The sequence below is a fragment of the Salmo trutta genome, chromosome 5 (assembly GCF_901001165.1).
Source record: "Salmo trutta chromosome 5, fSalTru1.1, whole genome shotgun sequence".
NCBI lineage: Eukaryota > Metazoa > Chordata > Actinopteri > Salmoniformes > Salmonidae > Salmo > Salmo trutta.
Window position 1 is genome coordinate 20,417,801 of NC_042961.1, and position 26,958 is coordinate 20,444,758.

The following is a 26,958-nucleotide window of genomic DNA, read 5'->3' on the forward strand; positions in this document are numbered from 1 at the left end:
CAATATTTTAAATCGATGTTGGCTGTGTGTGTGCACATGCACACAGGGGCGAACGACAGAGCAAAGCCAATGACAATGCCATTAATAAGACGTTATTTCTTGCTGTGTCATGAAGCTCCAATGAGATACAATGTGACAGAGAGGAGAAGAGGAACAAGGGAGTGAGTGGAATGTCGGGTGCTGAGTTCTATCTGCTCGCAGTGTGAGTGATTAGACACAGCACATGTTAGAAGCCTGACTAGAGCAGTGTTTATCTGGCTGTGGTGCCTTAAGTTCCCTCCATCAGACAGCAGCACCCACACAGGGGCCGCATATGTGGTGCTGACACACGCCTCCCCTGCCTGGAGGAAATCATTAGAAACACCTCTTCTACCACCTCCCAATCTCACTCTGCTTCACTTTCTTTCCCTCTACCCCCACCCTCTCTTCATCTTCCCCTCCCCCATCCTCTCCCTCGCTCCACCTCTCTAGGCCGACTTGGTGACTGACTGCATCTACTGCGCTATCAGCCTGCGCAGCCGGTGTCAAGGACAGGAGGAAATCAAATACGGGGCCGATATTATCTACCTTGGAATTAATCAACATTGAATTTATTATCTGCCACTGTTGTAATAAAGGACAGTGAAGGACTTTGGGCCTGTATCAGAGCGTTTTTATTAAGCAGAGGCTGGTAGCTACTGTAATAAAGGAGCATGGTGAGTGTTATGGTAATCCATGACAGAGAATTCTACTACAATAGAATTGAGAGGCATTATTAAACACTGATGTGGGTCTGGTTGAGGTGTCAGGAAAGGTGAGGGTTAACAGTAACAGGAGGAAGGCTCCGGGTTATGCAATACTCTTACCTCTTTCAAAGAGCATGCAGGGTAACCTAACAGTGTGTCTGAAAGGGTGAGGTACTGCAGGATAGCCTGATAGCAGGGCGGGGGGGGGGCTCACCTCTTTGAAGCAAGGCGAGGCGTTGCGCATCTGCTCCAGCATGGCCCACTTGACGGAGGCCTGCCGGATGTTTCCGTCGTACTCGCGGGAGCTCTGTGTGCCGCTGGGGGTTCCGCGTGAACGCTCGTAGCCCGGCTCGTTGAAGTAGGGCTCCGACACCAGGATCAGAGACTGCACCGATACCAGCACCTGGGGGAGAGAGAGAGAGGGACAGAGCGAGAGAAAGAATTGAAATTGAGAGAAAAAGAGAGCGAGAAAGAGAGAGATTAATGGAATGCATGTGATCATTAGGAAATACACATACACCCAGAACTTGTTGGGAGGTTACTGAAGAGGGTGTGGAGAGAGCCGAAGGGGGAGCAAGAGATACAAGATAAAGAGGAGACAGAAGCAGTGGGAGAGGTGAGAACATTGCAGAGCCTACAATGAGCATCACAGCAAAAAGCATGGGGGACACTTTACAGACAGCCTTCACGGTATGTTGCCTGTTAAAGAAATCAGGAAATGTTTTTTTTAGAACCCAATTCATTCAGTCCCTTTACCACATCCTTGCCGGGATGAGCCTATATCTCCCGTGCACAACAGCACGTTTTGGAGTGGGACTAGATGTGGGCTGATGTGTCTGGACGTCTATTTTATTCAATCCATTGACTGTGGAGCATCACAAAGACATCCATTATTAATTTGTAATAGGCAGGTCCTAAGAAACATAAGATAAAATAATAAAATGCATTTTCAAATGAATCGAACAGCATATTGAATTATGTTACTGGTCTGTGCAGCCTATAGGCGACATGTCTGCGCCACGCACATGAAATCAATAGGCCTAGTTATTTTGTGAAATAAACAGACAACACATTTTATAGTAGGCTAAGAAATAGAACAAATACAAATCATATTTTCCCCACACAACTTGCGACACGGCGACCTGTGGAACCGTTGTCATAAAAGCAATATTTTGAAACTGAGCCCAAGGCAAGACCATTATTTTTTTGATTCATGTTTCATCGCTTTCCTATCCCCACTCTGCTTTGTTAGGGAGCAGGCGTAGGGTCTTACATTGAGAGCATCTTCATCATGATACCGATAAAATAATAGCAATGTATATTTTCAAAAGAATGCGAGTCTCGTGTTCATATTTCACAACCTCTGCGGGCATTTGGAGTTGCCTATACACGATCAAGCTAAAATAATAGAACTACACCTGATAGAAAAATGTATAGATGAGCTATACCACCTCTACTTATTTGCCCAGCCAGAAAAACAAATATACAGAAGGAAATCACATTGATTAATTAAGACAGTAGGCTTAGGCTACTAAGCGACTGAAGAACAAAATCATCCATTTGTTAAGCTAAATAACATGCTGGCACAATGTTCTGATCAGCATTAAACAATGAGCCAACTAGACAAGATGATCATGAGCAGCACTCACCTCAGCTGACATTTCCACAGCCTAATTGTATTCTAACCGATATCCAAATGGAGACTCAGTTTAAAAGAAAAAAAAAGAAATTGGACATTCGTTGATTTATCAAGACGAGTCCCCACGCCTGTCTGAAATTGACCACAGTGCTGGTAGGATATTGCTTCAAATGTATTATAACAATTGGATGACTGGGAGTTTTAGTTAGCAACAACTTGATGCCTCATTCGGCAAGCGGTACCGATGCACCAAGTCTGGAACCAACAGGACCCTGAACAGTTTCTATCCCCATTTTGAATTCAGGCTGTAACAACAAAATGTTGAATAAGTCAAGGGGTATGAATTAGAGGTCAACCGATTATGATTTTTCAACACCGATACCGATTGGTACACCAATACCGATTATAATTCATAAATAAAATCTATTTAGTTTCAAATGAATAATGAAACATGTTCAATTTGGTTTAAATAATACAAAAACAGTGTTGGAGAAGTAAGTAAAAGTGCAATATATACCATGTAAAAAAGCTAACGTTTAAGTTCCTTGCTCAGAACATGAGAACATATGAAGCTGGTGGTTCAATATTCCCAGTTAAAAAGTTTTAGGTTGTAGTTATTATAGGAATTATGACGCGTTGACTATATCCCTCTATACCATTTGTATTTCAAATACCTTTGACTATTGGATTTTCTTATAGGCACTTTAGTATTGCCAGCCTAATCTCGGGAGTTGATAGGCTTGATGTCATAAACAGCGCTGTGCTTCAAGCATTGCTAAGAGCTGCTGGCAAACGCAGTAAAGCGCTGTTTGAATGAATGCTTACGAGCCTGTTGCTGCCTACAACGGCGCAGTCAGACCGCTCTATCAAATATCAAATCATAAACTTAATTATAATAAACACAGAAATACAAGCCTTAGGTCATTAATATGGTCAAATCCGGAAACTATCATTTCGAAAACAAAACGTTTATTCTTTCAGTGAAATACAGAACCGTTCCGTATTTTATCAAACGGGTGGCAACCCTATGTCTAAATATTGCTGTTACATTGCACAACCTTCAATGTCAAGTCATAATTATGTAGAATTCTGGAAAATTAGTTCACAACAAGCCAGGCGGCCCAAACTGCGGCATATACCCTGACTCTGCTTGCACTGAACGCAAGAGAAGTGACAATTTCCCTAGTTAATATTGCCTGCTAACATGAATCTCGTTTACCTAAATATGCAGGTTTAAAAAAAATTTACTTCTGTGTATTGATTTTAAGAAAGGCATTGATGTTTATGGTTAGGTACATTTGTGCAAAGATTGTGCTTTTTTCGGCAATTCGCTTTTGTTAAATCATCACCTGTTCGGCAAAGTTGAAGTAGGCTGTGATTCGATGATAAATTAACAGGCACCACATTGATTATATGCTATGCAGGACAAGCTAGTTAACCTAGTAATATCGTCAACCATGTGTACTGATTATGTGAAGATTGATTGTTTTTTATAAGATAAATGTAATGCTAGCTAGCAACTTACTTTGGCTCCTTGCAACCTACTAGGTCCTTTTGACGCTGCACTCGCGTAAAAGGTGGTCAGCCTGCCACGCAGTTCCCTCGTGGATTGCAATGTAATCGGCATCCAAAAATGACGATTACCGATTGTTATGAAAACTTGAAATCGGCCCTAATTAATCGGCCATGCCGATTAATCGGTCATGCCGATTAATCGGTCGACCTCTAGTATGAATACTTCCTGAAGGCACTGAAGACAGCCATGTTATTTTTTACTCGTTATTCACTGTGTATTTATTTCTTGTCTCACTATTACCATTCAGCATATTTTTAACTCTGCATTGTTGGAAAATGACCCGTAAGTAAGCATTTCACTCTTAGTCTTCACTTGTTGTCTGCGAAGCATGTGACAAATAGCATTTTATTTGATTTATTCCCACAGTAATTCTTTATGGATCTATCCACTTGTGGTTAAGAAAACAAAAGAAAACAATGCATGTGGTGGGCTATGCGAAGACCTAGGTGAAGAGACATGCCCTGTAAAGTTAAGAACTGCCAGGGGGATAGTAGTAACGGGCGCTGCTTAGCAACCATCAAAAGCTATAGAGCGTAGTGCGTGCCAATGCCGCCTCCGCATTAAGGCTACATTTCATACTAAGCCATAGGCAGAACTTCACCACAATCAAGACTACGTCGGTTTGCGGGAAATAAAAGCTTAAGCTTTGATACCGGAAACACCTTTCAAATCAAAGTTTATTTGTCACGTGCGCCGAATACAACAGGTGTAGACCTTACAGTGAAATGCTTACTTACAGGCTCTCACCAACAGTGCAAAATAGGTATTAGGTGAACAATAGGTAAGAAATAAAAACAACAGTAAAAAGACAGTGAAAAATAACAGTAGCGAGGCTACATACAGGCACCGGTTAGTCGGGCTGATTGAGGTAGTATGTACATGTAGATATGGTTAAAGTGACTATGCATATATGATGAACAGAGAGTAGCAGTAGCGTAAGAGAGGGGTTGGCAGGTGGCGGGACAATGCAATTCAGATATAAAGAAAAGGCGGAAAAGACTTGGCGGGATACTAAAGTTGACGGAAAAATGTTTGAAAGGTATTTAAGAGGGCGTCAAGACAAAAGCATAATTTTTCACTCTGTAAAAAAAAGAAATCCTTCAATATACCTTTGTAACGATTCAATTAATGCCCCGGGTCGTCTCAAGGAGAATGGGTAAACGGCTCTCTCCATCACTCTGCCCAGTATATATTACCCACAGAGCCAGCCTCTGTCTGGGCGGCTGCTTTCCCGTCTGCCAGCCCAAGCTGGACAACACAAAAGGTGCTCCAACCATTTGGTCTTGACGGTCAAGTAGATGTCAGCCTAACAATAGATGATGATTACCTCAATCCTTTCCTCAACCATTAGTGAGGATGAAGACATAGATACTGGATGAGTGCCAAGGGCCAACGTCTACCAACTCTGACCCTGGCGACCTTTTCCGTTGGACTCTCTGAACTCCCTCTCCTGTGCCCTCCCCAACCTGCTCACCGGATCTAGATATCAGGGTCGGCTGATTTTGACTCGATTCCACCACTCCCCCATTCAGCCTCCTAATTCCATTATTGATCTGGCAGACACTAACTACAATGATAATCAATGGAGACGTCTCTATCTCGATTTCAAACTCTCCAATCCTGCAAATGAGAGAATAAAAAAAAAGGGAGCCATTTCCATGGACTCGCTTTGACTTATTCCTGAATCAATATATACAGAAAAATGACTCCCCCCGTATGCACAGTGGATGACATGTTTGATGGATGGACTCGCAAGGACAAACCTCTGTCCACAATGCCTACAGACAACAGGGATATGGCTCGACCGATACCATATTCATTATACAGTAGTGCACTACTTAAGACTAGCATGTGACCCCACTTCATAATTAGTGCACAACTAAGGTCAAAAGTAGTGCACTAAATAGGGAATAAGGTGCTATTTGAGATTTGCATCAAGGCCTCTACCAGTACAACACAAAACAGAGTTGAGACTGGCTGTCAATGACAAAGATGGTGTTAATACCCCTAAACAGCCCATCTCAAAGTGGTGGGTGTCGAGAGGGGATTGCCTTGTAGTTATAACCCTTTAGACTCGTGGGATTGGCCTATCTGGATATGGCTAAATAGAAAAATGAAAAGCATATGCAGAACCATGGTAGAAATGAAAAGGGAACCTTTTGAAAATTCTGGGAAAATTATTATAATAAAAGGTGAAACTAAAGATAATCTGACAAGACTAAATCCAAACATTACACTGTTGATTTTATGTGCATTATTCATTTACTGTACTTTTTGCCGCAAAACAAAAACAACTTGACACATTCAGTAACAGAATATTAATGGGAAATTTGGGGTAGGTGCAAAAAATGACAAGGGGTTTTGAGTGAGAGGTATAACGGGTGTCTCCAAGTGAACACACACCTCCCAAAAGTGTGCACAGTTCCTACGTAATTTCAGTGCACTTTTATGACTCAAAGAAGTTTTCAACTATAAGGTACTATTTGATCTCTCCTAGCTGTGCTGTTGAGGAACTACAGCTGTGCTGTTGAGGAACTACAACAAGCAGAGTTGTAGTTGTTTTGTTTGTAACACAACCCTGCATCCCCGCCATCACAATTCCTGTTGTTTACGCATTTCAAAAATGCGTAAACAATCCTGGCGAGAACTGGAACACGCTGGCGAACACTTCGATTCGGAGCATCCAAAACATGATCAATGCGTGATATGTCTGGTGAGTATGCAGACCATGGAAGAACTGGGATATTTTCAGCTTCCAGGAATTGTGTACAGATCCTTGCGACATGGGGCTGTGCATTATGCTGAAACATGAGGTGATGGCAGCGGATGAATGGCACAACTTTGACATCAGCAAACCTCTTGCCCCACATGACGCCATACACGCGGTCTGCCATCTGCCCGGTACAGTTGAAAACAGGAAAAGCACACTTCTCCAGCGTGCCAGTGGCCATCGAAGGTGAGCATTTGCCCACTGAAGTAGGTTACGACGCCGAACTGCAATCAGGTCAAGACCCTGGTGAGGACGGCGAGCACGCAGGTCATTTTCCCTGAGAGAGTTTTTTGACAGTTTGTACAGAAATTCTTTGGTTGTGCAAACCCACAGCTGTCTGTGTGGTTGGTCTCAGACGATTCCGTAGGTGAAGAAGCCGGATGTTAAGGTCCTTGACTGGCGTGGTTACACACGGTCCGCGGTTGGACATACTGACACATTTTCCAAAACGATGTTATGGTAGTGAAATTAACATTCAATTCTCTGGCAACAGCTCTGGTGGACATTCCTGTAGTCAGCATGCCAATTGCATATTCCCTCAAAACTTGAGACACCTGTGGCATTGTGTTGTGACAAAACTGCACATTTTAGGGTGGCCTTTTATTGTCCCCAGCAAAGGGCGCAAATGTGTGATGAGCGTGCTGTTTAATCAGCTTCTTGATATGCCACACCTGCCACACCAGGTGGATGGATTATCTTGGCAAAGGAGAAATGCTCACGAACAGGGATGTAAACAAATTTGTGCACAAAACTTGAGCAACAATCTTTGTGCGTATGGATGATTTCAGTTCATGAAAACATGGGACCAACACTTTTTACATGTTGCATTTATATTTTTGTTCAGTATAAGTTACAAAATACAATCTTACAGCGTTACAATTTTGGTACGCATAGAACAGTCACGAGTGCATTCAAATGCGTGTTCTACGACAAATTTCTTCACCATACGACAAACATAGCCTGGGTTTTTCTGAACAGAATGAGCCTATGACAGCATGTTATCTTGTAAATGTTCATTAAGCATTGTGCTCATAAACACTGACACTATATTACATGAGCTTTATGATATGGAAATTTGAAGTGCACATTTGGACTCAAGTGTTTGGCTTGCTTGTATGACATCAAAGCAGTATTTATTATAATCCTCAGTGTCTCATCTTTCAAACGACCTTGAATTCTCTTCATTAACAGCGTTTCCCTCACTCAGACAACAAAACATTTGCAAAAGTTGCCCAATTTGTGGGAGGGATGGGGGCAACTTATTGTCTTGCGCGTTGCTCAAGCTCAGAACCGCTGCCAGTCTAAACCAGGGGTATTAAACTCTTACCCTACGAGATCCAGAGCCTGATGGGTCTGTTCTACCTGATAATTAATTGCACCCACCTGGTGTCCCAGGTCCAAATCAGTCCCTGATTAGAGGGGGGAAATGAGGTTCAGAGTTGAGTTCGAGGGGTCTAAACCAATACTGCGCTGTGAAGCAGAGACCTTGAGCTCTGACATCATGTATAGCATGCTACTGTACAGCCACTGCATTCCAAGTTAGGCGATTATCAGTGTCCAAATCTTTCAACCCCCCCCACATACACCATATTAACGGGTTTATAGTACTGAGGATCCTTCATCGCGTCTGTCAAAACAGCTACCTATTGACACCCCCTGTGGTCAAATAGAGACAGGCTGATGATGAACCATCCCCAATGACGTATGAGATTGGCGCTGGTTTTGACAGCAAAAATAAATAAATAACGGACCCATGAAAGGGTGGTGGCGGTATAGTCCAGTGGATTTCTGTCTCACCTGTAAAAAGCTAGAGGTCTGAGGGTTCCATTTCTCCTCCGGTCTCCCGTGCCAGGTGTTGAGGATGCTTAAACACACCTGGAGAAGACAGAACAGATCAACAACTAACGTTAACAGAATGACCAGTGTCAGGTAAACATCCACAGGCCCTCCTTCTACCCATCCATCCATCCATCCATCCCTCTCCTTCCCTCCCTCCCTCCATCCATTGTTGAGCGGAGGGAGAGCTGAGGCCATTTTCCCTGGCCTCCCCACCAGTGGTATCTCTGCTGTAGAAAGCCCACAGTAATTCTTATAGCAGCTGTCTCCTTCCATTATGAAAATAGATGTTCCCCGTCAAAGCCTTCCTAATGAGGAGGAGCAGATGTGGCAGGATCCAGCACCTTTACTGCTTTTCACCAGGGGAAGAGAGAGACACCAGAAATAAACTAGTCTTAAGGAAAGGCTACTCAAGTCAAGCCTCCTCTCTCTCCTCCACTCCAAGCTATGAGAGTTAACAGGTTGACGGTACCACAGAGGGATCACTCTGGGCTGACTGGTGCTGATATAGACTCAAATTCAACATATTGTTTTTGTGGAAAGCCAAAATATGAAGGGATTGGAAAATGTTACACTAAAATGTACCACAGATACAATATTTACCCTGTTGATTTTAAGCTAGGCAGTTGGTGAGGCAGTTGACTCCTCACCAACCCCTTAACCCCGAGTAAGTATATGGGACTCACCTTTCCATCGTTGTAGAGGTTTGGGTTAAAGCGCACGCTGTGTCCACCAGTGGTCTCCAGGTTGACCAGGGGCGGGGAATTGGGGTAGTCCTGGGGGAAGTACACGTCAAACTCAAAGCAGCCGTTAGCGTACGGTGTGTCCGCCGGGCCTGTGATGAGAACCTGCAGCACACAGACCACAAGGGGTTAATGACCAGGGCTGTTGTGACCGTATTAACGCCACACCGGCAGTCACAAGTCATGAAGGCAATCAATTCCACGTGACCATTTAGTCACGGTAATTAGGCTTCTCCAAGCTCTGATGCTGCTGCAGGTCATTAGTAGCCTACCAAATTTGCTAACGGCCTGGTACTCAGCACTGTATTGTCCCTCTAAATCACTCCAAATGTAATCGAAAATCTAACCAAACACTTAATGGGAGCCCATGAGCTCATGTTGCGCAACATTTCTATAGGCTATGCAATTGCGTGAGAAAACAGAGTGATGGCCTCTATTAAAAAGAGGAGGATCCCATAAGCTTCTATAGGCTCGGCCAACTATATTCATTTATCAATTTTCCTTAACAGGAGTATAGCCTACCTGGCTGGTAAGAAAATAAACCACGAGGAAAAGAGTCCGCCATTCGCCATTTACAGTTTAAGTCGGAAGTTTACATACACCTTAGCCAAATACATTTAAACTCAGTTTTTCACAATTCCTGACATTTAATCCTAGTAAAAATTCCCTGTCTTAGGTCAGTTAGGATCACCACTTTATTTTAAGAATGTGAAATATCAGAATAATAGTAGAGCGAATGATTTCTTTCAGCTTTTATTTCTTTCATCACATTCCCAGTGGCTCAGAAGTTTACATACACTCAATTAGTATTTGGTAGCATTGCCTTTAAATTGTTTAACTTGGGTCAAACGTTTTGGGTAGCCTTCCACAAGGTTCCCACAATAAGTTGGGTGAATTTTGGCCCATTCCTCCTGACAGAGCTGGTGTAACTGAGTCAGGTTTGTAGGCCTCCTTGCTCGCACACGCCTTTTTAGTTCTGCCCACACATTTTCTACAGTATTGATGTCAGGGCTTTGTGATGGCCACTCCAATACCTTGACGTTGTTGTCCTTAAGCCATTTTGCCTCATCTTTGTAAGTATGCTTGGGGTCATTGTCCATTTTGAAGACCCATTTGCGACCAAGCTTTAACGTCCTGACTGATGTCTTGAGATGTTGCTTCAATATATCCACATAGCATCATGAGGGAGGGAAGTTATCTATTTTGTTTAGTGCACCAGTCCCTCCTGCAGAAAAGCATCCCCACAACATGATGCCACCCCCGTGCATCACGGTTGGGATGGTGTTCTTCGGCATGCAAGCCTCCCCCTTTCTTCCTCCAAACATAACGATGGTCATCATGGCCAAACAGTTCCATTTTTGTTTCATCAGACCAGAGGACATTTCTCCAAATAGTACGATCTTTGTCCCCATATGCAGTTGCAAACTGTAGTCTGGCTTTTTTTAATGGCAGTTTGGAGCAGTGGCTTCTTCCTTGCTGAGAGGCCTTTCAGGTTATGTCGATATAGGACTCGTTTTACTGTGGATATAAATACTTATGTACCCGTTTCCTCCAGCATCTTCACAAGGTCCTTTGCTGTTGTTCTGGGATTGATTTGCACTTTTCGCACCAAAGTACGTTCATCTCTATGTGACAGAATGTGTCTTCTTCCTGAGTGGTATGACGGCTGCGTGGTCCCATGGTGTTTATACTTGCGTACTATTTGCAAATAAATTCATAAAAAATCCTACAATGTGATTTTCAGGATTTTTTTTCCTCATTTTGTCTGTCATAGTTGACGTGTACCTATGATGAAAATTACAGGCCTCTCATCTTTTTAAGTGGGAGAACTTGCACAATTGGTGGTTGACTAAATACTTTTTTCCCCCACTGTATGTGTAGAAATAGCTTAATAGTTTATCAACATTTTAAGCTAAACGTTATTATCTGTTGCGCCAGCCACATTGCGTAAAAAAGTTTCAAGTTTCAAGTGCTCAATTGGCAGCTTCATTAAATAGTACCCGCAAAACACCAGTCTCAACGTCAACAGTGAAGAGGCGACCCCGGGATGCTGGCCTTCTAGGCAGTGTTGCAAAGAAAAAGCCATCTCAGACTGGCCAATAAAAATAAAATATTAAGATGGGCAAAAGAACACAGACACTGGACAGAGGAACTCTGCCTAGAAGGCCAGCATCCCGGAGTCGCCTCTTCACTGTTGACGTTGAGACTGGTGTTTTGCGGATACTATTTAATGAAGCTGCCAGTTGAGGACTTGTGAGGTGTCTGTTTCTCAAACTAGACACTCTAATATACTTGTCCTCTTGCTCAGTTGTGTACCAGGGCCTCCCACTCCTCTTTCTATTCTGGTTAGAGCCAGTTCGTGCTGTTCTGTGAAGGGAGTAGTACACAGCGTTTTATGAGATCTTCAGCTCCTTGGCAGTTTCATGGAATAGCCTTCATGTCTCGGAACAAGAAAAGACTGACGAGTTTCAGAATAAAATTCTTTGTTTCTGGCCATTTTGAGCCTGTAATCGAACCCATGAATGCTGATGCTCCAGATACTCAACTAGTCTAAAGAAGGCCAGTTTTATTGCTTCTTTAATCAGAACAACAATTTTCAGCTGTGCTAACATAATTGCAAAAGGGTTTTCTAATGATCAATTAGCCTTTTAAAGTCATAAACTTGGATTAGCTAACACAACGTGCCATTGGAACACAGGAGTGATGGTTGCTGATAATGGTCCTCTGTACGCCTATGTAGATAATCCAACAAAAAATCTGCCGTTTCCAGCTTCAATAGTCATTTACAACATTAATGTCTACACTGTATTTCTGATCAATTTGATGTTATTTTAAATTGACTTTTTTTTTTGCTTTTCTTTCAAAAACAAAGACATTTCTATGTGACCCCAAACTTTTGAACGGTAGTGTATTTGCTTGACAATCACCGGCTGACAATTTCGTGACCGCCACAGCACCATTAATGACAATTCACTACTATAATGTTTTTCTTCAACCACACACCCATTACCACTAGAGGTAACAAAAGGATAGTATTTTTCCTGACGAATATCTCATGGGTATTATAGAAATCCAATTAATTAATTTTCACACTAAAATGAGATTAGCTAATTAATCAAGGTGCCCACAGGAAGTGAACAATGTAAGAAATGACAAAGACGTACAGACAGATGGTTGTGATGGGGGAAAACAAATCAATAGTTCCATATGGCAACATTATTTTGGGACGAAATTATATTGATATTTTACTCAAAGTATCAATTTGTACAAATTAAAGATATATACATATTTTTTTGCTACTGTAGGGAAGCGTTAGCTAGCCCTAGTCGGCCTTATCTACACCAAAACCAGCTTGTTCTCCATCTTTTTAAATGGAGAACAAGCACTTATTTCCCTGACTGACATAACTCCTTTTTCTCATGCTCTCTCATCTCTCTGCAGCAGACATAGTGAGCAATATGTTTGGAACATCAAATCACAATATCGAATTGCAATACATATCGTATCGGTACTCAAGTGTCATGATATTGTATCGTGAGGACACTCGTAATTCTCTACCCTTATACACAGCCTTGGGAAGATCATCAATATGATCAAATAAGAAATGGTAAAGGGATCTTGGTAATTCTGCAGGAATACCCTTGTGCTTTCAGTGAACGGGAAATAAAGAGCCTTCGTCTGTATCAGAGGCTCCGTCTGATCGATGCAGGGGAAAACCTCTTATGTGAGGAGGAAGCCCGCTCCCCCTCCCCTTGCTCTGTTCTCTGCTCAAACGCGCTGATGAGAGGGGACCTTCGGCAGAGCAGCGGGTTATTACAGAGTCACAGGTATTCAGGCTCAAGGATGGCGTGCCCAAATGGGGGGCTGTGATTTTCCACATTTGCTGCTCGCAGGAGGCCCTGACAGCGGAGGGCTAATCTGATCTGAAACACACTGCACCGAGACCTTGTTTCAAGTGCATTTGGCTCTGCCTTTTAAAAACAAAACCCCCAGGATTCAGAGTTTCTGTGGGGGCCAGGCTCAGAGACATGGTATCTAGACCAGGGAGGAAGTAGGGATCCCGGAGAGAGGCCTGTGTTTTTGCAACAACAAACAAGGTGTCTTTGAGTGAAATGTCAGGCAGGCTAGCTTTCCCAGCGGCTGTTTTGAGATGAAGAGGTGAATGGGGAGGGGAGGAGGGGGTAGAGCTGGCGACGCTGCCAGGCTGAGTGCTGCAGAGAGCGGCAAGCTGATGTAGGAGGAGAGGGGTAGAGGCCGAGAGAAGCAGGCAGCTTGCATTTAGAAAAGCAACAAGAACAACAACAAAAAAATCCCTGGTGCAGGGGAGTGAGGTAGAAACAAGGCGTGTTTTTAACGAGGTGCGAGAAGACAGGTAACGGTTAAGAGGATGTGGACGAGCCGTAGGTAGTGTGTGTATGTACGTATGAGAGAGCATGTGTGTTTGAGAGTGCCGCGTCAGCCATGAGTAGCAATATCAAGGGTTGTCATGCCGATCCAGCTCAGCAGAGCACTCACAAGATCGCTCGAGGGCACCGAGCGTCACTCCGGCGGTGCGTATATTTTCATACGAACATTCAGACCCAACACTTTTAGTGCACTTCTCAGAGAAGGGGAAATCTGGAGGGAGTAGCTATTAATGTCTATTAAGATAGCATGACGCTATCGCACCTGGTGAAAGAATGATAATGCACAGTCTATAGAGATAGGACAGGGGGAACTTGAAATGAGGGGGCAATATGCCAGTTGGGTCCCTAGACATCCACCAGTCTCTGTCAACTTGTGGCCTTTTCTCATTGTGCTACTAAGGAAATAGTTTGTAGTGTTCTTTGCAGAAACAGTACCTTAACAGATGAGGGTTTTGACATTTACGAATGAGACTGCCGTTAAATCAGAAAATGGGTCCAGGCCATTTATTAAATGTCATTGGAAAATGACTAAGACTTTCTATGACAGCCGTTGCTGAATGACCACTGGAATGAAAAGCATAGGCTATCAACACCATATGCAGAGTCCCAAGATACCAAGCCCATTTCCCCAAGTCATGCAGGTTTAATGCCCGAAGCAGCATCTATTTGACTGGAACAGTACTCTAACACCCTGCTCACTTTAACAAGCATCTCAATTGGAAAGCGTTCAAATCGTCATCTGGCCATTCCCTGAGGCCATCTCTGTATCAGACAGACTGGGTCTCTAGTAAAGCCCTTTCACATACAGTGCTGTGAAAAAGTATTTGCCCACTTTTGGATTCTCGATTTTTGACAATGAATGTTATCAGATCTTCAACCAAAACCTATTCTATTATTAGATAAAGGCAACCTGAGTGAACAAATAACAAAAAAGTCATCATTCTTTAATTTATTTAAATAGGCAAAGTCATGCAACACCCAATACCCCGGTGTGAAAAGTAATTGACCTCTTACACGCAATAACTGGTTGTGCCACACTTCCTGTAGGTGTTGATCAGTCTCACATCGCTGTGGAGGAATTTTTGCCTGCTCTTCCATGCAGAACTGCTTTAACTCAGCAACATTCTTGGGTTTTCGAACACGAACTGCTCGTTTCAGGTCCTGCCACAACACCTCAAATCAGGTTTACATCTGGACTTTGACTAGGCCATTCCAAAACTTCAAATGTGTTGCTTTTCAGCCATTCTGATGTAGACTTGCTTGGGTGTTTTGGATCATTGTCTTCCTGCGTGACCCAGCTGTGCTTCAGCTTACAGACAGATGGCCTGACATTCTCCTGTAGAATTCTCTGATACAGAGCACAATTCATGGTTCCTTCTATAATGGCAAGTTGTCCAGGTCCTGATGCAGCAAAGCATCCCCAAACCATCACACTACCTCTACCATGCTTGACCATTGGTAGAAGGTTCTTACTGTGGAATACAGTGTTTGGGTTTCACCAGACATAACAGGACGCATGTCGACCAAAAAGTTATAGTTCTGACTCATCTGTCCATAGAACATTCTTCCAGGAGTCTTGACGGCCATCCAGGTGCTTGCAGGTGGATCATGCAGCAAGACAATGATCCAAAACGCACAAGCAAGTCTACATCAGAGTGGCTGAAAAGCAACAAATGTACAGTTCTGAAATGGCCAAGTCAAAGTCCAGTCCTAAAACCGATTGACATGTGGCAGGACCTGAAATGAGCAATTCATGCTTGAAAACCCACATGCTGCTGAGTTAAAGCAGTTCTACATGCAAGAGTGGGCCAAAATTCTTCCTCCGCGATGTGAGACTGATCAACACCTACAGGAAGTGTTTGGTTGAGGTCATTGCAGCTAAAGGTGGCACAACCAGTTATTGAGTAAAAGGGGGCAATTACTTCAAACGGGAATTGGGTGTTGCAAAACTTTGTTTATTCAATAAATGAAATAAGTATCACATTTTTGTGGTATTTGTACACTCATATTCCCTTTATCTAATGTTAGGTTTAGGTTGAAAATCTGATCACATTCAGTGTAAAAAAATATGCTAAAATGGAGATTCTGAAAGGGAGCCAATACTTTTTCATTGCACAATATACATTGAATACCATTGAAATGATATCACTTACATAGATGAATACCTAAAAAGTGATTCCTAAAATGTGGGTTGGCTACTGCATGTATAACATTGTCATGAGAGAATTAGCTGGGTGGACTGAGCATTAAAAAGTCATCGTGGATCCATCGATTAATATCTGTACCTTCATGATGTCCAGCCGCTCTTCGTCGCAGCGGACAAAGACGCTGGAGGAGGAGGAGAGGGGCAGCGAGGTGGAGAGCGTGACGGCCTCCTGTGCCAGGCGGCGGGCGCGGGCAGCGCTGTTGGCATCGCTGGCGTTCTTCACCTGAGACATGTAGTGGTAGTTCACCTTGAACACCAGCTTCCCGTCATCGTCCTCCGTGACCATCTCAAAGGTGTCTGCCAGGGAAAGATATCGCACGGTTATTAATGTCAATACCTCCCGGGAATGGTTTAAACACATTCAAATGGTTCATTCCACACCAAAGAACAAGGCATGACACAAACATCTTCCCAGTAAATCTGGCAGTAAGTCTCTATTCAGTTATGACATGCCCCCATCTCTTGTCCTTCCATGCTGACTACACCGGCCACACACGTGCATGTTAATTTTGTCCATCCACACCAGATGCAAATCATGACACACAGGTTAAAATAACAAAATATAGTGGGTTCACAGTTGGTTAAGGTCGAAACATACAAGAAACATTCACGGACATTTAGCTCGCTAGCTGTTGCCAGCTAGTTGTCCTGGGACATGATCAATGGGTTGTTATTTTACCTGACATGCATATGGTCCTTCTTTTAGCTGGTTCTTCGCAGTATTTTGACCTGGAGTCCTACAAAATCAGATATGTTTCTCTACTCCAACAATTAATCCACAGATAAAAAGGGAAACCTAGTAACGTTTTTAGTTAGTTATCTTTAATTAATCTTTCCTCGTTTGTCTTCCAAGTATCCACGTGGGTTTGTATCTTCCTGATCTTCAATAAGGAGGGGACATGCAGCGCCTCAAATAGAACCAAGTTCTATTCGAGGGCTTAGCTCCCGCAGACGCTCGTTCACACGAGTGGTGTGGGAGAAACGATCGAATAACATGTGTACATTTATTTTGCAATGCTCACGGACGCAACGCGGCCAGTGATGTTTGCATGTTAATCATATTGCACACCGGGGTTCCTGCCTTGTTACCTTGGCGTCTCTGTCTCTCTTTTGTACTTGGACCAGAGCAAACCTGTTTACATTCATGTCACTTGCGTTTACCTTCGACGTCTGCCACTCGCAAAAATCAATTGTGGCACAACAAAAGTCCCGTAATCAATCATGGCATGGCAGGATGAGAAGCGACAGACAGAAAAGCCCTTCCTCCCAGCAGACAGGCGGCAGGATTACGTTATGTATCGTTTCAGAGAGGGGTAGGAGGGGGTTTGGGGGGGGGGCTGTGCTGCTGTTGTGCTCTGGGCACTATGTGCATTGAGGAGGAACCAATCAACAGACAGGCAAGGAGAGAAGAGACAGGCCCTGCCTATAGTATGTCTAAGCATTCTCCTGTTAAGAGAAACAACCACGTTTCCACCATATCTACCAAAGCACACCCGGCACCACACGTTCAATACACACACAGAAAAACACAAACTTAAAGCACTCACCAAACTGGAGTTTCTTCATGATGGCCACGTACTTCTCCTCGAGTGAGCGTAGGATTGACATGGGTTTGGGTCTGGTTGTTGCCTTCTTCGAGGACTCAGCCAACTTCCTCTCTGATGGAGGGAGAAATAAAAAATACAAGTGTTACCATGGCAGGTTCAAAGTTATCCCTGTTTGAGAGCCAGGCTTAGCGCTATTTGGCACAACCACCCTCATCTCAGCAGGCTCCTGGCCCAGACCGATGATTTATATATACACACTAGATGACTGAGAAGGTTTAATATCCACCACTTTTAGAAGATATTAATGTCTACATTTGTTTTGCCATGTTTAATCTATTACAGACTCCTTAATTAATGCATACTTGTAAATTATATGTGAATTATGTAAGGTCTACACCTGTTGTATTCGGTGCATGTGACTAATACAATTTGATTTGAACTAAACAAATACAAAATGTATAAAGATATTTTCTTAAATTCCTATATCACTGTACTCTATACAACAAAAATACTTAAATATATGTAATTTTGTCAATGAAACATTTAATTGAAATAATGTAGACTTCTATTAATTCCTATGGAGGGCAGTGCCAATATGGCCTGGGGAGTGCCAATATGGCCTGGGGAGTGCCAATATGGCCGACCGGTGGCTTCAAAGCCTCTCACTGGACAATACATAGCATCAGCAATCCAGGGTTTATATACATCATTGGCCCAGAACTACCATCTTTACATGAATCTACTGACGAACAAACAAACCACACTGTGATACGGTACTGCTGAGGTCACCCCTTCCTTGATATTACCACCTCACCCACTCCGACAAATAATAGATTCATATCAAAAACACAAATTCCAGCCATATTCTTCTTCGTGTCAACAAGATCATCTCCGAATATCGCAGGTAACAGCAGGGTTTGTCACACCCCCTTATCCCCCCCCCACCCATTTCCACCTTCATATTGATGAATGAATCTGCCATCATTTGGAAACGCTAACATGGAATTTCCCCACCAGTTCCTTCAAAGTCTAGAGTCTTATCAACAGCTTAACCATGTCCAAGACAAATGATAATGGAAACACCCACCAATTTCCCCACCGATAAAACATAGTGGAGCGATGGGCTAGAGAGCAGTTAACTCATCAACATAATTAACTGTCTGCATATTGCATATTTATAGCACCCCAGCCACGCTCTCACTTTCTGCTTTAGATACCGCTAACAGGACAGATGTGACGCCCATTAAATTACTGGTGCATTTAACTGGCCTATTACAACCAAACTTAGGATGCCAGAGGGACAAAAAAATAAATAAAAGAAAAAGAGGGCTGTCGATACCTTCATTTACTTTCAGTTCTATTGGCACGTTAGTGTTGGATATCGATACTTCGATAGACCGTTCCCAGTCTCACCAGTCAATACTAGGCTGTAGGAACAGAGCGCTGACCAATGTCCGCCTCCTCGTTAACCCGTCTATGGGCATTTTTTAAAAAGACTAAGTACTCATTAAGCATTTACACATCAGTCCAGCCCTCCCCTATACCGCCCATTCCCTTCTGGTACATGAATCCAGTGGCCGTTATCATATGGATTATTTAGGTAAAGTGACGGCAGCATTGATCGTCATCTGGGCATCTCACCCCCACAACGCTCACTTAGAGCGCCATTGATTAGCTGATTACAGGAGAGCCACTGGGAGACAGGCAATCTAATTAATAATATGCGCCGTGCAGTTGGGGGGGTGGTTACGGTCAATCCATCATAGCTGCATCGACGTGTTGCTTTCTTTAGCAACGGTGAGTAAAGGCTGGCAGGGGTCCCCTGACAGCAGGTTTTAGAAGCCGAGGCCTCAGTTCTCCACTACCCATCCCACCTGTCCTTCTGCACTATGGGGCACTGGTGAGGATTCGGTGTCTCCCTGCACTGTAGGGACGCTGACAGATACGCTGCATGGGGACTGTAGGACAACAGGTACCCACAATAGAACATACATAGGGCTTTGATACTAAATAAAAACCCTTTTAGAGAAAGATGTGAGAGACACGGAGTAACTTGTCACTTAGGGCATTGGTTCCCACCCTGTGTGCCGTGTTCCTTAAGGAACTCTTAAGTGTTCCGTGAAACTATTCCTATTCTTAATTCATTTCTTTAACACTCACTTAGAAACGTGACCTGTGGAATGCACATTTTGACTTAGGAGCACCAGCGTCGGTCTGATAACACATGAAATGGAACGTGGCTACGATCTGTATCGTAGTTTCAGGTCCAGTGCGCCCAGGCTGTTAGATTATTTATCATCTGAGGGTTGCGCATCACGAGCAAAGTCATCGTATAATTTGACTTTGTCTGTGAAAAACATTAGCACCGGTAAGTCAGAGCTTAGCCAAAGTCATTGATTTATTATGTCTTTGGGCTTTGCTATACCACAGCCTCTGCCATAGAAACAAACATTTTTTTTTAGGTGTGCCGAAGAATTGTATCCCTGCTACTTGAAAAAAGGTTGGGAACCACCGTCTTACGGAATTGGGGTGGCGATGGGGAGTTGGATACAGGATGTTCAGGCCTAAAACAGGCAATGTTTTCATTAATTAATGGGCTCTAAAGGGCAAACTTAAAGGGCTCTAGTCAAACACAGCCCAGGAAATTTGTACTTGTGGTAGCTAAAATTAGAGACCCATTTTCTCATCCTTGTTCCAAGAACACACAGGACAAAAGAGAGTAGAAAAAGAGAAAAATAGAGAGTAGGAAGACAGTTTAGACCTGCTGAAATCAGAAATAATTCAGTGAAACAGACAACCTTTAAAAAAAAAAGACACTGGTTAACATTTTACTGTGTCACGTATTACAATAAATGTGCGTAAAAATCCAAGGAGTTTCCAGACTAATATCCCCTCTGCTCTGCAGGTTTGGCCCTTGCCCAGAGAGACAGAGAGAGAGGGGGGTGTGTGGCTTACCCTGGTTGGCCTGCCGTAGGCTGGTAGTGGCAGCATAGACAATCTCAGCCGTCCTCTGGATGTCAGGCACCAGCAGGGTCAGCCCCTCAGGTTCTGGGTCTGAGCTATCAGGCTTCACCACACCTTTTGCCTTGTCTTTCTTTGACCTGGAGAGCAGAACAAAGGGAGAGAGTTAAGTAATCATATTCCTCTCAAAAATCCTGCAGTGACATATATTGCTAGTTTTCTTGGGGAAGGAAATCTGGGGTGATTATATTACTGATGGGAATAGAAATATTCATCGCTCTACTATGCAACAATTACACATATCGGGCATTTTCTGGTTGGATAGTTTCTCTAGATGAGACCTGTATCCATCTGAAAATGAGCATTTTGCCCAGTGAGACACAATCCTGGAGCAAAATTGATAATCCCATTCCCAGCACCGTCCAGGCTTCCACATCACCAGCAATTCCCATTGTGCTCCCGAGCTCTGCCATTCCCTGCCCCCTAAACTGCATTTTTCATGCTCTGTTAAAGGGGTGTGGGTACGACGGTGAAGCCTCAAAACAACGATGAAGAAAAATCGGACCCAATGTTCAGACAGACAGAACAAAAGGGGCAAGGTTACTGTTCTCCTCCGTCCACCTACTATGAATAATTTAAACCAGCTTTGTGAAGCCTTGCAGCATAAATAACTTGGTCCTCGCAACTAGATAAGCAGAGAGACCAATTTCTATGGAGGTTTGTATCGGAACTAAACTGCACATTGAAAAAACCTCCCTGCTTTCGTCCCAGGTAAAATAGGTATCTGCTTCAAAAGTCCTGTGTTAAGTGGAAAACCCAGAGGAGGCTGAAATACACAAGGGATGTAGACAGTCCTTTAACCTTGTGCTTAAACGCTGTGGGATCTGAGAGAAGAATGGATTCTATGGGGGGGGGGGGGGGGGGGGTCGCTGATAAAGCCACTTTCCGCATGACCTTTTGTGAAGTTGAACGGCGGCCAAGTTCCCTCTGCTCGCTCGCCCCAGAATCCTCCGCTCCACCGAGGACAGTTAGCGAAGGTCTTCTGTCACCAACCCTCCCCCACTCCTCTCTCCACCCCTGCCACTACCCGTCCTCATCGGCCAGGCAGCTACACAGGCCTTGGACAGGCTGGGCACAGATTGGGAGAGACAGTTGAATAAGAGGATGCCGATAACATTCTGCCGTGGCTGCCCAGCCGCCCCGACCGCCCCGAGGCCCTGCTTTCATTAGACTCTCTCTGTGTGTCTGGACACCAGGCCTCAGAGTCCAACCTGATGTGATGGCTGCAGATATGATGCTTATGAACCAGTTATCGCTAAGGCCTGACTGAGTCGATAGCAGGCAATGTGACCCCTCACTGGTAGAGAAACTACAACTTCATGCTGGACCATCCTCAGACTGTAATCCTAACAGTGTTGCTGCTAAGCAGAAGGGGTACAGACCACCAGGTAGGTCTGTCAGAGTCTCCCAGGGCCGATGGGCTATTCCGCTGTACATTTCAAAAGCACTGCCATGGGCTCTAGCATGTTTGTTGGTGGAGCATCTAAGAGGGATGGGCTGTGCCTTCTAAAAATAACTCACCTGGCTGAAGCCTTAAATTCACCAGGGAGGAGGGAGGGAGAAAAATATGCAAGTCTGTCGGAATCGTACATGAGATGGAACTGTTTGATACCTGTCAATGTCTAACCAGGCACACTTTAAATATTGACGGGGTTGGGTTCCCATGGAATATTGATGATCCTGTGGGCTGGGCGGATCTACGCAGCATTCTGAGCAGTAGACAGAGGTAAAGAGTGCCTTTGCTTCTCTTGAGGTGTCCCTGCTACTGTCGTTGCGTCAAGCCCACAGTCAGCACTGGGCTGGTTGTAGTGACGTGCAGTTTGCAAACTACTCTATTTACCGACATGAGTCATGAATCATTTTTTTTGGGGGGGGGGTTCGTTTGACCTGCTGGCCTCAATGAAATCTAAAGCAGGATTAATAATCTCTCCTCCGACTCACAGGCTCTGGAGACGTGCTACGACCATCAACTGTCTATCATGTGCACGCAGGCAGCATGGAGAAGAAAAAGACAGTAATAATTGATTGCATGGTGTAAGAATGAATGCAATTCATTGATTATTGAATGTTATCGGTTGACAGAGTTTTGTAGAACCAAAACATAGCAGCCTCTGCTCAACAACACTCAAAACTGAGAACGAATCGTTTGGGGGGGTTGCTGCCTTTCGTAAACAATAGGTGCTTATTTCCCTCATGGCAGTCAAGTCATTCCACCAAGACTTGTTCACAATCTAACCCCGTTGCGGGCACAACTAGAACTCATTTCAAAAGGTATACATAAATCATTATACTGTATGCCTAGCAATCACAAAACGTACATTGTTTGAAGCACACTTTCATAAGTCTCATGAATAACAGCTCCAATAAGCCACCTATGGTAAATGAGAATCATGACTTGAGTTTTCAGTTCATTGTTCGCCGGTAAAGGGTCCTGCCTCCTACGTGCTCTGGACATAAGAAATCAAATGAACAAAATAAGTAGAAAAATATTTGTCCTTTTGACTGAATGAGTTGAAAAGATCAGAAGTGAGTAAAAAAAGCTGAACTTCGCATCATTAGCTGGTTGGGGTGACGTATGGGAGGGAGGCGGGATAACATGGGCTTTCTGCACACTGTGGGGCTGTGATTAATAATGGATGGTCACAGACCCACAGGTCAGGTCTACATTGCACTGATCACTCATCGTCTACGGAGACAGACGGGACGGGTACTCAAACCCTCTCCCCTTGTTCAGTTGAAACTCATGCTCAGCTGAAACCATCAATTCAAATGGATTAAATGGGAAATGAGACTTAATTATTTGCTTGTTCTGTATATTCTTACTCTGTCCGTCTAAGTCCCCACCTGAGGCGGTTGGTGTAGGTGTCCACGCAGGTCTTCATCTTGGCCAGCAGCATGCCCACAGAAGTCTGTCCCTCAGAGCGCTCCTCCTCCTCTTCCTCCTGGCTGGGGTCTCCTGACAGGGGCAGCAGCAGGGGAACCAGGGCCGTTGAGGTGGAGATGGCCCTCAGCAGCTCCAGCAGCGCCCGGTACAGGGGCACATGACGTGCCATGTCCAGTACTGAGGGAGAAGAGAACACAGAAACGAGGGGTTAGGAAGGTAACTCAGGTTTACGAACGCATAGGAAAGAGCCTACAGAGAACTGGTAATAGTGTTTTGGAATCAATCAAAAACGGAATAAAAAAACCAAACATAATTTAGACACCTCTCCTGCTATCAAACTACGCACCGCTATAAAAAGAAAGATTGACTAACGCATCTGAAGACACACTTGAGGTTTAGAAATCAAAATTTGATTTCCAAGATGAAAAATTCATTCAATATATGATTACATGCGAGGACAACATAACGAAAGCATCAGTCTCATGGCCTTGAGTGAACCTCTGTGTGTGTGTGTGTGTGTGTGTGTGTGTGTGTGTGTGTGTGTTTACAGAATAGATGGGTGCAGGTTAGAGAACTCCAGATTGCACTTGGAGAGTAGAGAGGAGCAGCAGGACTAGAAATGGATCGTAGTGAGTAGCAAGCTGGTGAAAGGGGATTTGAAAGATTATTACATTTCCAGGAATGTACAAATGACAAACGACATGCACACACAAGGAACAGCCCTGAGGCGGCCAAAACCAAGTCCAGAACTCAATTTAGACTCTTCACAAACAAATGTGCGCCTGACTTCCCCCAATACCACCTCGTGTCCCTGAACGCAACTCAAACAGCCTTGTGTTCCAGGCCCTGAAATTAAGCCGAGCCAGCTAGTCAGGAGGGCAGGCAACAATGGAAGCAAATCTAAAAAGGAAAGCCTGGGGCCAAGCAACCCCTCACTTTGCCCAGATACAGGATTGCATCAAATAAGAAATAATTTATGAATCTCAGCATGCCATTTTGTATAATGAGTCAGGCAGTGTGATAGACTTTTCTATCACTTATTGTGATGGCAGGATTTCATACAGCACAGGTCCCCCTCATCCCCATGACGAGGACTGACAGTTCACTCTTCACACCCATTATGGAAGTTTAAATAACATTGGAACCTGCTGAGCCTACCTCCTACATTTCCTTGTGAGGAAGTGGGCTGGGGCGTGACAGAGGGAAGGTGCACTCGGTCAACCTACAAACCCCATTAAAATCTAGACTGGTTCCACTAAGTTGTGCTTTGAGAAAGGCCTCCACAACATCCCCAGCCTGGACCAGTGAGAAACCAGGTTATAAAGAATGTGCTGTGTTTTGGGTGTGGTTCATTGGGTTACCAGTTGGGGAATAAAACAAAAGAATAACCAGACATACACTACCGTTCAAAAGTTCGGGGTCACTTAGACATGTCCTTGTTTTTGAAAGAAAAGACAATTTTTTCCCCATTAAAATAACATCAAATTGATCAGAAATACAGCGTAGACATTGTTAATGTTGAAAATGACTATTGTAGCCGGAAACGGCAATTTTTTTAATGGAATATCTACATAGGCGTACAGAGGCCCATTATCAGCAACCATCACTCCTGTGTTCCAACGGCACATTGTGTTAGCTAATCCAAGTTTATCATTTTAAAAGGCTAATTGATCATTAGAAAACCCTTTTGCAATTGCTAGCACAGCTGAAAATGGTTGTGCTGATTAAAGAAGCAATAAAACCTAGAAGGCCAGCATCTCGGAGTGGCTTCTTCACTATTGATGTTGAGACTGGTGTTTTGTGGGTACTATTTAATGAAGCTGCCAGTTGAGGACGTGAGGTGTCTGTTTCTCAAACTAGACACTCTAATGTACTTGTCCTCTTGCTCAGTTGTGCACCGGGGCCTCCCACTCCTCTTTCTATTCTGTGAAGGGAGTAGTACACAGCGATGTACGAGATCTTCAGTTTCTTGGCAATTTCTCGCATGGAATAGCATTCATTTCTCAGAACAATAGACTGCCGAGTTTCAGAAGTTCTTTGTTTCTGGCCATTTTGAGCCTGTAATCGAAGCCACAAACGATGATGCTCCAGATACTCAACTAGTCCAAAGGCCAGTTTTATTGCTTCTCCAATCAGAAGCACAGCTGAACCAAGATCATATCCATCATTGTCAAAGGCATATCCAGTCTGTGTGTAAAGAGATTGCCGGTGACCATACAGGAATGACCATTTGAGGATGTGAACTTATGTGTGGGGCACTGTTTACGTGCGCGCACCCGTGTGCTTGTGCCAGCCTCAAATGGAGCAGGACGGCCCTAACTTTGGCTCCCAGGCTGCTTTACATTTATTTTGGAATTCCCGGCCCCAACGTCCCTGTCCCAGTATTTGAACGTTGACCTCTCTCCGCTTTAATCTGCGCAATTACCACTAGGCTCAGCTAACTGATATGATTGATGTGGGAGATGCCACTATCCGTCTGATGTTGCCCAGTGATGTGTGTGTGTGTGTGTGTGTGTGTTGCCCCTAAACAACTTCTCTTCCTCAATGTCACTCTTTCCCCCCCATTCTCCTGGTACTCTCATGGTCAAGTCCATCCCCCGTTCACCACCATTCCATTTGTACTAACTGAGTTACAACCAACAAAATAGGCTTCTCTGCACAACGAAAGACAGACTGAGAATTTTCAATGATTGACAAATCAGGTTTGGAAATCGAACCACAGCAGTAATGCTGCAGAAACAAACATGGGTCTGATGTTAACTTCATTCTCTTAAGGCAAAACATCATTATGTCAGATGACAAAGGTTGACACAAAAAAATCCCAATAGGAGGGCCACCTTCCCTGACTTTAAATTGGCAATCAAATGTGCACTTGTTTACAAATGTGACTGCCTAATTTCATTCACATTCCCACAATCTCCGATTCTGACAGGGCCAATAGATGAATGCACTAACAGGATAAATAACAGACTAAGGTTAATAGCAATACTTTGAGAGACCCACAGAAATGGAACTACAGTAAACTGGACATCAATCTTGACCACGGCTTGCTTTTGGAGACTGTTGGAGCAGATAGCCTGGAGTAGGTGTGATTTAAGGTCCTCCTTGGGGGCTGTGTAGCTGGGTGCTTAGTATAGAGAGCAGACGTGTTGGGTGATTAAAAGTTAATGCCCCACCTGAGCAGCTCCATTGATGACTCACCCCCTGCATTGGCTCCTTAAAATAAAGGCACTTCAACTAGGCTTAAATGCCTCCCTGTCCACTGTCACTTAATACATAGATGTATAAAGCCATTTGAATTCAATCACTTATTTACAGCATACATTTTGATTGAAACAAAACTTTCCATAAATGTTTGCCCATGGAAGTGGTCAAAAACAAACAGACTTTTTGAACCTGACTGCCAAAACATGCAGAAGGTAAGTGCTCAAAGTTGATCCATTTTGCATAACCCACCGTACCATGAGAAATCCATGTCTTCATCCCTGAAAATATATTGTTTGATATCATTTAAAAATGGACAAACAGTGTTGTCAAACTATTTTATTATTTCTTTAACAAAAAGTTGAATAAAAATGTCATTTTTAAACATTTAACGTCAATGC

The 26,958-nt window shown here is 43.8% G+C and overlaps 1 protein-coding gene across 16 annotated transcripts in view; it reads right to left on the reverse strand.

Annotated features, from left to right (window-relative positions):
- The window catches only part of birc6 (baculoviral IAP repeat containing 6), a 156,419-nt gene that overhangs the window by 13,744 nt on the left and 115,717 nt on the right, over positions 1-26,958 (reverse strand). For 12 of the 16 annotated variants that reach the window (XM_029752882.1, XM_029752879.1, XM_029752880.1 and 9 more), the window contains 7 exons: positions 23,293-23,530; positions 20,404-20,549; positions 17,449-17,559; positions 15,981-16,198; positions 9,233-9,394; positions 8,508-8,585; positions 940-1,128 (listed from right to left, as the gene is read on the reverse strand). In XM_029752882.1, the coding sequence (XP_029608742.1) occupies positions 940-1,128; positions 8,508-8,585; positions 9,233-9,394; positions 15,981-16,198; positions 17,449-17,559; positions 20,404-20,549; positions 23,293-23,530 (1,142 nt within the window). The remainder of the gene's footprint in view (positions 1-939; positions 1,129-8,507; positions 8,586-9,232; positions 9,395-15,980; positions 16,199-17,448; positions 17,560-20,403; positions 20,550-23,292; positions 23,531-26,958) is intronic. The other 4 variants (XM_029752893.1, XM_029752891.1, XM_029752890.1 and 1 more) reach the window with 1 other exon arrangement.